This window comes from Euphorbia lathyris, chromosome 6, assembly GCF_963576675.1.
Source record: "Euphorbia lathyris chromosome 6, ddEupLath1.1, whole genome shotgun sequence".
In the NCBI taxonomy this organism is placed as follows: Eukaryota; Viridiplantae; Streptophyta; class Magnoliopsida; order Malpighiales; family Euphorbiaceae; genus Euphorbia; species Euphorbia lathyris.
Window position 1 is genome coordinate 81,124,803 of NC_088915.1, and position 15,574 is coordinate 81,140,376.

At 33.6% G+C, this 15,574-nt stretch overlaps 1 protein-coding gene across 1 annotated transcript; it reads right to left on the reverse strand.

Moving 5' to 3' along the window:
• Nucleotides 1-4,534: 4,534 nt before the first annotated feature.
• On the reverse strand, nt 4,535-14,190 carry LOC136232939 (cysteine-rich receptor-like protein kinase 44). Its single transcript, XM_066022425.1, has 9 exons — nt 13,560-14,190; nt 11,430-11,646; nt 11,114-11,260; nt 9,382-9,510; nt 9,176-9,300; nt 7,683-7,893; nt 6,676-6,913; nt 6,301-6,451; nt 4,535-5,222 (listed from the first exon to the last, which is right to left on the reverse strand). Exons 1-9 carry the CDS (start codon nt 13,995-13,997, stop codon nt 4,884-4,886), a joined length of 1,995 nt encoding a protein of 664 aa, XP_065878497.1. The 5' UTR covers nt 13,998-14,190; the 3' UTR covers nt 4,535-4,883.
• Between the last annotated feature and the right edge of the window lie 1,384 nt (nt 14,191-15,574).

The following is a 15,574-nucleotide window of genomic DNA, read 5'->3' on the forward strand; positions in this document are numbered from 1 at the left end:
AACTTTAGGGGGGCTTCTGATAACATCAGGATATTATCCAAGGGATCAAAGGAGATATTTACCCAAACGACCACGTATTGAACCGGTCAAAGTAGGCAATGACGTATCAAGCAATACATCCGATGGGCGGATCACCGAGACTCCGCCACACGAGATCCGTAGTCAAACCTACGTGAGATCCGCCATCACCCTTCGATCCGCCAGCTGAACAGCTGAGCCGATTTCTCAATAAAGGCAATTAATGGACTATTAATGAGCTAACGGACATACTTAAAGGAAACCTGTAACCGCCATTAATGAAGCATTAATGGAGACTTTCTAGTTACCGAGGGTTACAACTACATGACTATATATAGCTTGCATCTCAAGCTATCAAGGTACACATTCACACAATCCTAGAAACCTACTTTGTCAATTCAGTTTATTCCTCCATTCTTTATACTGACTTTGGCATCGGAGCTTCCCCCCGTCGAACCCAACGACGCCCCCACAGGGACGGAAGCTAATCGGAAATTCTCCACTAGTCATCAAATTTATATGAATATTTAACGGAATCGTTATCTCATTGACAAGTAATGATATTTTGACATTTGAACTTGACACGTAATATTTCTTAAATTTTTTTTTTGCCACATTATGTGAAAATGATTAATTAGCTTAAAAAAAGAAAAAAATAAAAAACAAATCCTAAACTAAAATCTATTAAATTCAAGTGTCAAAATATCGTTACTTATGAATGAGATAACGATTCAGTTAATAATACAAATTTGGCGAAATTTCACCAATTGGGATAGATCAGGGACCAAATATGACCAAATAATAAGTCAGGGGTCAAATGACAAAATTTTAGATAGATCGATGGCAAATAGTGCTTAAGCCGCTCCGTTACTACTAGCTTCCTTGATGTAGATTAAATCGATGTGAACGGTTTTAATCGTAAACCGATAAAGAATGCAATCTTCTCAAGCAAAACTTGAAGGTTGAGTAAAACCCAAAGGATAGAAATCCAAGCTCCAATGGAGGATACAAGTTTGATTCAATAAAAGTTAAGTTTCAATACAAAATAAGAGGGTTTTATACATTCTCTAAATCAAAGGATAAAGACTAAAAGCCCATACTAAGGTTACAAGTCAAGTAATACTTCTACGGGTAAATTAGGAGGTAAATTTCATCAATAGTGTACAACCTTTGCTCAATTTCACACTTTGGTGTACAACCTTCAATTTGTCTCACTAATATGTATGAACTTATAGGTGACCTCCCACTTTGGTGTATGGCCGGTTAAAATGACCGGTCAACTCAAAGTCAACGCGCCAGCTCATTATTTTTTATCTTATCCATTTATAAAAGAGGACCCACACATAATGTAATTGCAAAAATACCCTTCTTCCTAACTAAAAAGACATTATCTCTGCATATTTCCCTTTTTCTCTCTTTCCTTTTTCCTGCAAATCTTTTCCCTCTCTCTAACTCCTCTCTCTCTCTCTTCAATATTTCTCAGTTCTGTAATTTATGTTTATCGATCCACTACCTATCTGCCTACCTTTCCCTTTCCATCATCCCTAGAAGACTCGTGTAAACGTACCAATTGTTGTAGGACATTTGAGACAAAAGATGGAAACTACAGTACATGACAGTTCTGCATATAGCAAGAAACATTTCAGCAATTAAAGCTTTCAAATTTAACTACACTTTTGCATTTATACTGGGTTTTATCATGTTTAATTGCCTTTGTATTTGGAAAATCAGCAATTCAGTACCTTTGTTGTATAGGTAGTCGCTGTACCTATTGCTTGCTTTCTACTTTCTCCCTTCACTGTTTTTCAACCTTCTCCATATCAACATTATAAGTAGAATTCTAAGGGTAATTTCATCGAACAGGTTATGGGCATGCTAAAAAATTGATAGAAAGGTTGAGAATCAAACATGATAAAGGAATTAAGGAAGAATTTAATCTTGAATTAGCGTTAATTTAACATACTTACGTCTTTCATTAATCGGTGTTAGAAGGAAGGAATAAGCTTGGATTTGAAGAAGGCATCTAAGATTTAAGCCATCTTTATTATGAGGATTTATTCATATACCCCAAGCAAGTTCAAGTACCTTTCCCTATGCCACTACACTCACTATCGTCCCTGGAAAGTGAAAGGTAGAAAGATGGGTAGTGGATCGAATTAATAATACATCTTCTCCAACATTCAGAGATAGCAAAAGATACTAATTAATAAATCTTTATGTTTTTTCTCCTTGGAGCACCAACTGAAGCTGAGAAATATTGAAAAGAGAGAGACTAGTTAGTGAGAGAAAGGATCCGCAGAATAGAAAAAAGCAAAGAGAGAGAAAGGCAAATATGAGGAGATAATGTTTTTTATTTAAAAAGAGGGTAATTTTGTAATTATATTATGTGGGTCCCTTTTTATAAATGGGTAAGATAAAAAATGATGACCTGTCGCGTTGACTTTGAGTTGACCGGTCATTTTAACCGGCTATACACCAAAGTGAGAAGTCACCTATAAGTTCGTACCTATTAGTGAGACAAATTGAAGGTTGTACACCAAAGTGTGAAATTGGGCAAAGGTTGTACACCATTAATGAAATTTACCCGTAAATTAGGGTAAGAAACAAGTAATGATAATAAGGTAAATAATGGGTAGTGGCAAGACAGTAATTAGTGGAGGTTCAGCCATTGTCTCCCCATCAAATACTTAGCGATGAAGTTTTGCCATGGCATCCACGCTCCGCGTGTCTTGAAGTACACTCCGCGTGGATGACCCCCTGAACTTGGCCCTCTATGGATGCATCTCTTCTCCCTTTCGAGCAAGGTACCCACGCTCCGGGTGATCTAAGGGACGCTCCGCGTAGATGACCTCCTGAATTTTCTCCTCCACAAGTGGCTCTCTTCCTCCTTTCCTCGCAACAAGTCCACGCTCCGCGTGACTCGGCTCGTGCTCCTTCGAACTAGAGGTGTCCTCATCATTCTTATTAAATAACGATGGGCCTACCATTTCTAAACGGTTTATATATTTAAGGGTTAAGGTACAAAAATACCCCTAACGTCTAAAATTGTGCAATTTTACCTCTAACGTTGGAAGACATGAGCAATTTTACTCCTAACGTTGATAAATTGGGTCAATTTGAAAAATAATTCATCAAATTGTCTTCTAGGTCATGAATCGTGTATCTATACTTCACACGTGCGTCATTTTACCACTAACAAATCACAAACATATGTTGGGATGTGAAAAAAATACTATCTTTTGTAAGAATGGACAAAAAAAAATTCAAAAAAATCACCAAATTTATAAATATTAATCTCCAATTATATTATTAAATTATAAAAAACATGAATACTTTTTTAGAATGAATTGATATGCAATTGGTGCAGAATAAAGAATAAAAACATCCATGTTTTATAATAGGGGTAAAATTGATTCAAATTATCAACGTTATGGATTAAATTGTTATGGACTACCAACGTTAGGAGTAAAATTGCACCATTTTAGATGTTAGGGATAAAAACGCTCTAGGTTGTTCAAGACCTAAAACAGACACTAAGAAGGTGTTTGTTTCAGCTTTTCGGAGGAGCGTTTAGCGTTTCACTCCAAACCGCAGGAAATATAGCATTTGGTTAGGTTTATATAACCGCAACGTTTAGCATTTTCTCTGGAAACTGCAGCATTTTGGAGCGTTTCACGAAAAGCTCCTATTTGGAGCTTTTCATAAACAGCTGTTTGTAGTTAGTTGTTATTGACAGAATTATCTTTTTTATTTGCACAGAATATGTTTATTGTTTAACATTATTTATATTCTACAACATAATTACCGTAAAACAAGATTTTGTTGCGTTCAATGAATTTTTTATTTTTTTATATAGATTATTTTTATTAATTTGTGTAACACATTTTTTATTTTATAATAGGATAAGGTGCAAAAATACCCCAATATTGTCTTTTGTACAAGTTGGACAAAAAAAATCCGATATTTCATCGAATTTATAAATATTAATTTTCAATTTTATTATTAAATCATAAAAAAAATGTGAAATATCTTTTTAAAACTACTGGTATGTGCAATTGGTGTATAATAAAAAATAAAATATCTATGTTTTCTAATAATATCTGAAATCGACTCAACTTGCTAATGTTAGAGGTAAAATTGTTCTTAACTGCCATCGTTATGGGTAAAATTGCACCATTTTAGACATTAAGAGTAAAATTATTTCTAGTTGTAAACGTTATGTGCATTTTTTCACATTTTTCCTTTTATAATTTCATCGTTGTTTAATTTAAAACATGTTCATTTTAGACATTTTAAATCCGAACAGCAACAGTTCAATATAATTTTACCAAAAACTAATAATTAAACAGGTAATAACAAACAGCTAACGGCAACAGCTTACTGCAACTGCAAACAGCTAATAGCAACCGCAACAGCTATTAGCTAACAGCTGAACCAAACAGACCTTAAGAATTTAAAATGTTAGAGATATTATTACACTTTAACCTTATATTTAATATTGATACTAGATAAAAAAAAATGTTATTTTATTTCCGTCAAAAATATTCCTTAAGAAAAGCTACAAAAAAATTGTAAAAGGAATCTACAAAAATGCTGAATCATATACAGTAGAATTTAAATTAAAGTTCAAAATTACATCAGACATGTTTACTTTACCTCAAATCGAATTTTAGATATTAATTCAGTTTCGAAACCATATTATTTGACAAATTAACTCAAATACAATCCATTTTAATATCTAAAAGTTGTAAAACCAGAAGCTAATTTGTCAAATATAGTGTAACTTCATCCGAAATAAATTGATACCTAAAATTCGATTAGAGCTAAATTGAATCCGTCTGTCAACCTCGAATTGAGTAGATTCCTTATCGTGGATCTAAATCTGTGATTGAAGCCTCATTATTGGATAATATTGGAAGAAGTTCATCCCTGGATCGTGTTGACTCAGTAACTCTTGAAGAAGAAGACATGTCTGACTCAGTAATGGTGTGCATAAAAAAAGCTGGTTGAGAAGGCACTGGTAGAGTAAGAGAAAAGCTATTTAACATGAGCACAACTGAAGCCATAGTTGGTCTGTTTGCCACATTATCTTGCACACAAAGTAGCCCAATGTGGAAGCATCTCATCATTTCACCACTTGAACCATCTTTTAGATTGGGGTCTATCAGATTCATGGTTGTTCCTTCTCTCCAACTTCTCCATGCCTGCAAAATTTATGGAAAATTATACACAAATTTGAGGAAAAAAAGCATTTTGAGGTTCTGGTGTTTTCGGTTTTTGTTGATTAAACCTCTGATCTTTTAATTTTTATATATACATTGAAGTAAAAGCAAGGTTTCGAGGAGACTTCGTGGACCTCTGGCGAATAGGACATATCAATATTTATTGATGGTAGAGTTCGAGTTGGTATAAAGAATACTATAGGGATAGAGACTTTGGGTCTGTGGTCGGCAGTTGCTTAAGCGATCCACCCTAGTCCATTGGGAATTAGGAGAGTCAGACATTCAGCTTATGGAAAGAGAGACGAATGTCTCCAAAGAGGTGGAACCCTATGGACAATTTCAACTCGGGAATAGCTCACAGTGCGTATCCCTTCTAGGGAAAGTTTTAATATTCAGGAGAACCTTCCGGAAAAGTATGCCGACATATTCATTGATGGGTCGTTCAAATTTGTAGTTTTTAACAATTCAACAGTATGTGTTTTAAGGGCCTAATACATCCCTAACCACTCCAAATTGGTCATTAGCCTCTTGAAATTACTTAAAATGACATGATTAATTTTCTCAAGTTCCACATAGTAAAAATAAAGTGGAAATTTGGACGAGTTGAATTATGGAACGCTCTGACAAGTTCATGAGACCAATAGAACACTTTAAGCGAGTTTAGAGAACCAATAAGTAACTTTAAGCAAGTTTAAGAAGTCAATAGTTACTTTAAGGCCTAATATATCTGTTATTCCATGTAGGTCTAAAACTTTAATTGTGCCTCTGAATTTTTAAAAGTTTCAAATGATCCATATTTGTTTCGAATTGCATTTAACAACCCCATATTTTTCAATGGAATTTGTTGGATATAGAAAGTGGGAAACACGCTCCAATACGTGTCAAAGTGTTTGCCACATGTTAAAAAGAAAATACCAAATAAATAAATAATTAGAAACTTTTGAAAGTTGAGAGAACAATTGAAATTTTGGAGTTAAATCGAAAGATCAGAGGCGTAATTAATTAATCAGAGGTTTGTTTTTTCCAATTTGAATTGAAATAGAAATGAGATTATACTTACAAAGCTCAAGAGGTCCTCAATGTTGTCTCCATTGCGAAAAGAACTATTTCTTTGACCACTCAAAATTTCCAAAAGTAGCACACCGAAACTAAACACATCTGTTTTCACCGAAAAATGTCCGTGCATTGCATACTCCGGAGCCATATAACCACTACAAACCCGACATTTATCATAAACTTAATCTCATTAGTATCATATTGTAATAATAATAAGGAAAAAGTAGAATTAAAAAAAATATGTTGCACGAAAACAGAAACGGAGACCGAAATGTTAGTTCCAATAAAAAATTAGCTAGGAAACGGAAATGGACACGAAACGCGACAACACTAATGAAGAAGAGTTTCCGTGGAACATAGTTAGAAAACATTTACTTACTAGGTTCCAACAATTCTACTAGTATTGCCTTGTGTTTGATCCATAACAAAGAGTCTAGCCATTCCGAAATCTGCAATTTTAGGATTCATTTCTTCATCTAATAAAATGTTGCTTGCTTTCATATCTCTATGAATGATTCTAAGCCGAGAATCCTCGTGTAGATAAAGAAGTCCTCGAGCTATCCCGCATATGATCTTGTAACGCTTGTCCCAATCTAAATTCTTGCATTTTATCGGATCTGCACGTAACACATTCATGTAATTAATATATGAATTAATGGCATGCGCATATTCTGTGGCGGGTCGGGAAAGAGGGTCTGAGAGTGTAACTAAACTACCGAATCTTTGAACCCTCTTTCCGCGTAGAGATCCTCCTGGAATTATCCTTTCTAGGCAACAACGGAGCCAGAAACTAATACAAAGAAAGTCAATGAATAAAAATATGTTAAAAGATACGGATTTTTATTTGGGATTATGCGTCAGCGACGGATAACTTCGTCGTTGATACTATCACTAATGTTAAATCTGTTACTGATTTTGAATAGTGTAAATTCCGCGACAACATTTTATTCATGAGTCGGGATCGAGAGATCCTCTGTGCCGCTTGTCCCTCCTTCTACGGTGGATTATGATGGTCGAGGGTGCAATGAACTCTTTGCACCCTCCCATAGTCACTGCTTCTATGGTAAAAAAAATATAGAGGCAGTTAAAACCGTCGCTAAAGGGTTTTTCCCCAACCCAAACGACCGTTGTTTTGGCTTGGATAAAGCAAAAAAAAAAAAATATATATATATATATATATATATATATATAGTCGACAAGCCGAGGAATCTCTTTCTTCGTCCGTTGAGGGTGCAATTTTCACTTCAAAATTACAGAGTCGAGGCAGGGCGACCAGAACCACCCTTCCCGGGATACGACATCACTCTGCGGTTACTTTCGTCTTTGATGATACCGAAGTAGAAAAAAAGAATCAAAGAAGTAGGTAAATTATTAACGACGGCTTACCGAAAATGAAATGATCAAGGCTGGTGTTAGCCACAAACTCATAAATAAGAAGCCTTTCACTCCCTTTCAAGCAAAAACCAAGAAGCCTTACTAAATTCCTGTGTTGAAGCTTTGCCACTAAAATCACTTCATTTTTAAATTCTAAATCTCCTTGTCCTGAATTTTTGGAAAGCCTTTTCACTGCGATTTCTTGTCCATTAGCCAGAGTCCCCTGAAAAAAAAAAAAAAATACATTTGACGAACAATTCATAACCATGTTTTGTTACATCTCGGCTTAACTCATCCCAAAAGACGATTTATAACAAGTCCAATATACTATGGACTTGTATGCATTTCGATTATTTTTTTTATTGATAAGTGTAATGCGTCAAACATATTATAAAATCTCTCAAAAAGACCCATAATTCATTTTAAAGAGTAATGATCGCCTCAACAATTAAAAGATAACATTTTTTCCTTATAGTTAGCCAATATGGAATACTTCACACACACCGTTCTCGTACGTTGATTGAACATTTGAAGCGTCAATTTGGGGTAAATTACACACATCATTGTCAATAAAAATTTACTCATTTTCACGGTACGACCATTAAACTTCAAAACATGATATAAAAGTCACTTAAATTTACATTTTCTAACATTACGACAACAAACTTTAACGCCTCAAAATAAAATTGTTTGAGAATTGAAGTTGTTTACAACCACATTACTATGAAACCACATTTTTCATTTCCCAAAATCAACAATTTCTCTCTCTAAAAATTCACTTTATCTCTCATTGTCAAACAACAGTCATGTTTGGTAAAGAGCTTTTTAGAGTAAAATTAGAGTTTTTGACTAGTCAAATCTCTAATAGTGGTGTCTGGTGAATAGAGGTTTGAAAAAGTTTATTGGATCAAAAAAAGCTAATTTTGAAAAAACTCATTTTTCAATTAGTTTATTGCTCCATCTGTTTTTATGGACATTTTTACCCTAATTAATACCCTTTAATCAGCTAAATTTTACCAAACAAGTTCACACAATCCGCTAACTAAAAAGGTAATCAGCTAACAGCTAATGTAATAAGCTATCAGCTAACATCTAATAGTTAATTGCCAAACAGGGCCAACCCCTAAATGATCTCAAAACAAATTTTTTTTAAGGATTAAAGTAGCTTAGAATATCATCTTTTATTTTGAAGTCGTCCACATTAATTTTGACATTAATTTTGAAGCGTTAATTGAATTTCAGTAGGCATAATGTTAGAAAAGGTAAAGTTAAATGACTTTTATGTTACATTTTGAAGTTTAATTGTTATACCGTGAAAATAAGTAAAGTTCAGTTAATATTGGATGACGTAATATTGGACTATTTGGCGCCAATGCTATATTAAGTTTGGGTGTATAACACAAAGTTTTTCAAGACTAAGTATCAGCAACAAATGTTTCGTCCAGATTTCGTCGCTGATGTCAAATCTTTTATATATTCTAAATAAGCTGAAATTACTGAAATACCTTATAAACAGCTCCAAATCCACCTTGTCCAAGCTTATTTTGGTCGGAGAAGTTGTTTGTTGCAACACTAATAATGTCAAACTCCAATTGCAGAGATTCTCCAGTTTCTATATCATCAACATCATCTTCAAAATAAATAAATAAAAAGTTAGCACAAAATTAAATAAAACAAATTTTCATTTTATCGCAGATTAATTTCGACTTACTATCGGCATTTTCCTTTGGCTTTGCCTTTCTTCCTCTTAAGAATAGGTAGATAAAGATTGCTAATATCACCACACAAACTGTTGGAACCACGATAATAACGACGGTTTTAGCCGTGTTGCTTTTCTTTCCTGCAATTAAATCACAAATCTCGATAAGAATTTCTGGTATAGTTCACATGCTATGGCGGAGCTAGGAATTTATGTTCGGGGAGCCGATTTTAGCTTTGCAGCCAATGTTCGAAGTCAGATGTATGAACTTGGGGCCAATTTCCTAAAATCCAGTCCGTTAGAGTTGGTTTTTTTTTTTTTTTTTTTTTTTTTTTTTGCCTCCTGCACCCTAAATGGAGTAGATATCTTTAATGTTTTATAAGTCCAACAATGATTTCTTAAAAATTATAAAACTTTTTATTATTATTTTTACTTACAAATTTCTTATAATTTTCATAAATTCAAATTTTAATTTAAAAATTAAGTTATTTAAAATTAATTTAAAAAAGAGTTTAAAAAGATAAAGAGTGTATAAAAATTAATTAATAAAGATACCACAGTTATTAAAAAAAATCAAATAAATAAAAGTTTTATTAGAAAAAAAAAAAGCTTCATATGAATTAAATTAATAAACTCTTACACTAAAGTATAGACATAATACATTCCTATCTCCTCTAAGTTGTCCAAATATTACAACTGACTCCTGAATTTCGAAACATTATAACAAACCCCCAACTTGCTTATTTGGAACAAATAACCCCTCAAATATCAAGTGACAACGCGTGATTGGAACTTCAAAATGTTTCAATTTATTATCATGCTCTACCACGTGACATTTGATGGGTTATTTGTTTCAAATAAGTAGGGTGAAGGATTTGTTGTAACGTGTAGGTCAATTACAATTTTTGAACAACTTGAAGGCTGGATATGTATTAGACCCTAACATATATATTTTAAATTAACTCAACTGTTTTAAAATAAATATTATAAATACATCAATATAAATCAAAATTAGACGAGCTGCCGAGACCAAGGGTGAGGGACGAAGCCCTTGAGCTCTGAGTTAATTAGATCCGCTCTTATTCACGTGTAATTAGACATATTCATCGGTCGAGTTAAATCTAGCGAAGTTTTACTAAAAATACTCAGTCTAAACCTAATACGACCGGTTATTAATTTAGGCGGGTTCACCAGCTGTGCCGAAAAAAGTTTGTTTTATTACCATGTACTAGGGTATTGAAATTTTGTTTTAATTAATGGTTTTAATCAATCACAATTAGATTAATTATTACGTGTTGCTTTCCTTTGAAGACTTTTTTGGAGCACGACAAGCAAAATTGGGAAGACGCGTCAAAGAGGACATTAAAATATTCAAGAAAAATAACATTTGGTCATCAAGCTTGGTCAAATTTATCAAATTTGATCATATATATACTTATATTTGTGCACATTTACCCTATCTATTTAACATTATTTTATTTTTTATTTAAATCTACCTTCTTAAAAAAAAAAAGTCTAATTATGCTATTAAAATAGTAATAATTATATTTGACCCTCCAGCTCCTATCAAATAGTTGTGTACGTTTATTGTCCTGGGTATCCATTCGGCTCGCCTATGTTCACATTCAATAGACCGAGTTTGAACAATAAAAATTGACAAAATTAAAGTAGATGGGTCAAATATGTCGAAATTGAAGTAAACCTAATTGAAAATTACACAAAGTCAATTTCTAAAAATCCGTACCTTTAGTGGGTGGCGGAGGAGGAGAAAGAGAAGTCACTGGTGGCGGTGGTATGACAGAAGGTGTAAGCTGATAAAAAAGCTTGTTATCAAACCAAACTTGACAGCTAGGTTTAATTACACTCCCTACTAATTTCCCCGAACAACACCCTGCAAATTTAAGTTTATCAAAATTTCAGATATGACAACACAATTTATAGGATAATCTGCTTGGCACGCTACGATTCTCATTATTATACCATTTATATAATATTTATTTGTGTAGAAGATATAGATAGTATAGACGATTATAAATGATAACCCGTTTTAACATCCCTACCTGCAATATCACCAATCGCCTCACCAATACAATCATCGCATTCTTGTCCGGACAAATCAGGGCTACATTGTGTAAGACCATACACCTTTTCAAACCCAGCCCCTTCATCTCCCACCGCAAACTTTAGAGTTGAGTCACCAGACGCAGTTAACCCTCTTAACCTGTTCAACAATGTCTGTTGAGCTTGAGTGAACTTGTTCACATCCGAAGCATTAATCTGCGTCAGAAATTATAATAAAAGTTATTATCATGACTTAATTATAAGCTTAAAATTTTGGGATAAAAATTATTTTGATGCCTTGATTATTATGATTTTGGTGTATTGAGATTCTCAGCTTTCACTTCAACACATTAAACCATGGTCTTTTAAATTATTATTTTTCACGGAGGTAAGCCTTTAATGACCAGAAAATCATTTTTAAACTAAAATTTAGTTAATGAAGTGTTAGTAATTTTATCTACATTTGAACTCTGCATTTTTAAATAGCCCTAAAGTAATTTTTTATACGTGTAATGTGGTTACAAAGAAACTGTAAAATTCTTTTTTCAAACTATAATAAATACAATTTCAGATACAGATGAAATGAGTAAAGATTTTTTTTTAACTATATTTGAAGCTAACTAATTTGGCAAGTAGTGGATTAAAGTGACCTCGAATAAAAGATCAAAAGGTTAATGTATTGAAATGAAAGATCACGAGCTCAATGCACTAAAATCAGAATGATTACAGAATTCAAGATGCTTTTCCCGTCGTTACATTAAAAACACGTGACGCAAATGATAGTCATTTGCGTCGTTTCATCAAGCAACAATAAGATACGGTGCAAAAACACCATAAACAAGCAACATGAATGACAATTTTTTCACTAGTGGCTTCATGACATATGACATGATATTAGAGTCATTTAGACCAAATAGTCGAAGGTACGAATATTGTCAACTCCTATATATTAGAAAAAAATTCCAACTAGACATCTCATGATGGGACAAGTAATACCATATCTGTTAAGTCCCGTGTATTAAGATCATGGAATCCCTAATACCCATTTTCATGAGGTTGGGGATGAGGATGAGAGAAAAATTATCCGCAATCATGAAATAGGTCGAGGATGGTACTAGCTATTCCCGTCAGGTAGGAATCCTTAAATCACCCATAAATACCCATTAATATATAATATTAATATTGACAATATGAATATTATAATATATAATCTATTTTCAAATAATTTATATGTAATTTATTACCTTTAAATTTAAATTTAAATTTAAATTGCGCTTATAATTTGTTGGATATATTATTTTTTATTTAGATGTTTTATTTTTTTTATATAAACAATTATTGATAAAATAGTATGTAAAGGTTTTCAATAATGTTTTGTTATTTATTACATATAATCTACTTATATTTTTAAATATTGTATTTAGTAAATTGAATATAGTAATAATAGTATTAGTTTAAAGAGAACCATAATAAAGTGTCAAATACATGAATATCATAATAATTAAGAATAAAATTACAATTAAGTCATATCACCAAACTTAATTTTTAATATGTCATTATTCTTTATATGTTATCATTTTACACCGTAATTTAGAAATTCTAGACTCCAATTCATAAATCATAAACCCTAGAAAATATATTCTAGACTTCTAATTTACAAATTCTAATCCTTAAAATATATTAAAAGTACTGATTTTACTAGTTTGACATAATCTAAAATTATGATTTGACATAGTTGTAAATAGTCTTTAAAAAATGAATTCTCTATAATTTTCCCATAATAAAATGGGACTAATATCTCAATCCGCATTGCCAGTGACGGAGACAGGGGCCTGGGGGAAATCCTTATATATATAAGGAGGATATGATGAAATAGCCCACTCATTCACAACATGTTCTATATTTACCATCCTAATTTTAAAATGTAATAAAATTAGTTTGTTTTTACACGTTTCAAAATCCAACGTAATTACTTAACCTATAATCAAAAAATTTTAAAATTATAATAAAATAAATTTGTTTTGTACACGTTTCAAAATCCAACGTAATTACTTAACCTATAATCACAAAAATTTAAAATATAATAAAATAAATTTGTTTTGTATACGCTTCAAATCCAACGAAATTACCTGACCCATAATCAAAAAAGTGGGAGACGTCTCTTCGACACCAAAAATCGTTCTATTGGAATATCTGATATTGCAGAAATCATAAACTCCTATTGCATCTTTCTGATTCGGACAAATCTCCAACACCTTACTTGTTGAGTTTCTGATACAACTTTTACAATCTTCCACACCAACATCTCCTCTACAAAGTGCTTTCGCGTTTACTTGGCCCACGCCTTGTCCGATGGAGAGATTGTAAAACCCGTTGCTAGTGGAAGAATCCAAATTGGAGTCGAGGGAGGAAAGGAGAGTGTCGAGGTTTGTTTTGTAGATACTGTTGGACGTGTAATTTCCTCTGTCGTTAAAACACCATTGATGTAAGAAAGCGGGTTGAGCTACGGTAAGAAGAGCGAATTGGAGAAGAAGACAAGAGGAAAAGAGGAATTTTGTGAAATTCATTGTTGTTTTGATGATTTTGGGAAGATTTGGTTTTGATTTGATTATGTTTTTATTAATGGAGTTTATGAATTTGGTATGAATGATTAATTAATTAATGAGGAGTTTGACATGGTAATGGAAGGGCATTTTCAGTGTTGAACAAGCATCGGTAGGAACAAAAAGAAAATGTCTGAAATTGCGGTGGTCAACAGAGACAGGTGAGAATTATAGAATTATATATATTGGATAATGGACGTGTAAAGATATATTCTTGCGAGATATTAATATAAGCTCGAGCTTTTTAGTTCAATTGGTTTTATAACATGGTATCAGAACTTTTATAACTATACGGTTGAGGGTTTGAGTTCTGTCAATTTCATTAATGTGTGAAATTAAAAACATATGATGTTGAGTCTGTATTGTGCACGCTACAAGTCCGAGGAACATTTGCATGTGGGGGTGTGCGAGCTTCCTTAGGTTCGGTTCGAAAGCTCGTGAGTGACTCAATTGATTTTTTAAGGGTGTTGTTAAACCCAGCCCCAATTTCCCACCCCTAGCCCCGTGGAAGGACGAAATTACCCTTTCATAGGTTTTGGGGTGGAAAAAGCTATTTTTTTTCTCTCTCGATGCACGGGCGTATGGACATCACGCCTCACCTCATGGTGGGGCGTATGAAGATCACGCCTTCCCGTGTGGTCGGGCGTGATAGGCCTACGCCTCACCGTGTGGTCGGACGTGGAACTATCACGTCTGACCACACGGTGAGGCGTAGGGCTATCACGCCCGACCACACGGGAAGGCGTGATCTTCACACGCCCGTGTATCGAGAGAACAAAAAAAATAGCTTATGTATCCCGTAAATAGGCCGTTAAACCCGTAAATAGTCCGTTAAGCCCGTAACTACATAAATGTACTTAACAAAAAAAAATTAAAAACATAAAAATTAAAATAAACATTAATAAACATAAACATTTATAAACGTAATAGACTAAATTTAATATCTACAACAAAAAGTGTTTAAATGTATGAATGTGTAAATCAGCTCGCCCGACGCCACGCATCCATAAACTCATCCATCTCTCTCTTAATGCGTGGAACATCCTCGTCAGATCGGTGGGTAGCCGATAGTTGGGTGACACGCCACAACCAGCTAACCCACTGCAAAAAAAAAAAGTAATAAATAAATATTAAAAATTAAACACATATAAACTAATACTAAATAATAATATTAAATAATAATAAACTTACAAATTCGTTGTTGGCGCGAGCATGCTGTACCGGTCCAGCCTGTGGTGCATGAAGGAGATGGGGATGCGAATATTGCATATACCAATCCATATAAGCAGGATCACATGCAGTGGGATCGTATCCAACTGGTCGGCATCTCCTCCGATCAATGCCCCGAGCCGATGGAAATCTCCGCCAGGTGTCATCAACTGTGACTAAGGAATGCGTGAGCCTGTACGATAACGACTTCCATGGTCGTACTGCTTTATCAGGTCTAATACGCTCAGCTGGGATATGCTGAGTATATCCGACCTGTCGCAGCGCTCGATCGGGCATATACGGCTCGACGATGTCTCTACACCGTATCCAAC

What these genes read in the sequence shown, in the direction of transcription:
- LOC136232939 (XM_066022425.1), bottom strand. Translation starts at nt 13,997, where the DNA reads ATGAATTTCACAAAATTCCTCTTTTCCTCTTGTCTTCTTCTCCAATTC. An exon ending in CCTTGATCATTTCATTTTCG is followed by an intron (nt 6,914 to 7,682) that starts GTAAGCCGTCGT and finishes TGTTACGTGCAG; the next exon opens with ATCCGATAAAATGCAAGAAT. An exon ending in AGTAGAATTGTTGGAACCTA is followed by an intron (nt 6,452 to 6,675) that starts GTAAGTAAATGT and finishes TCGGGTTTGTAG; the next exon opens with TGGTTATATGGCTCCGGAGT.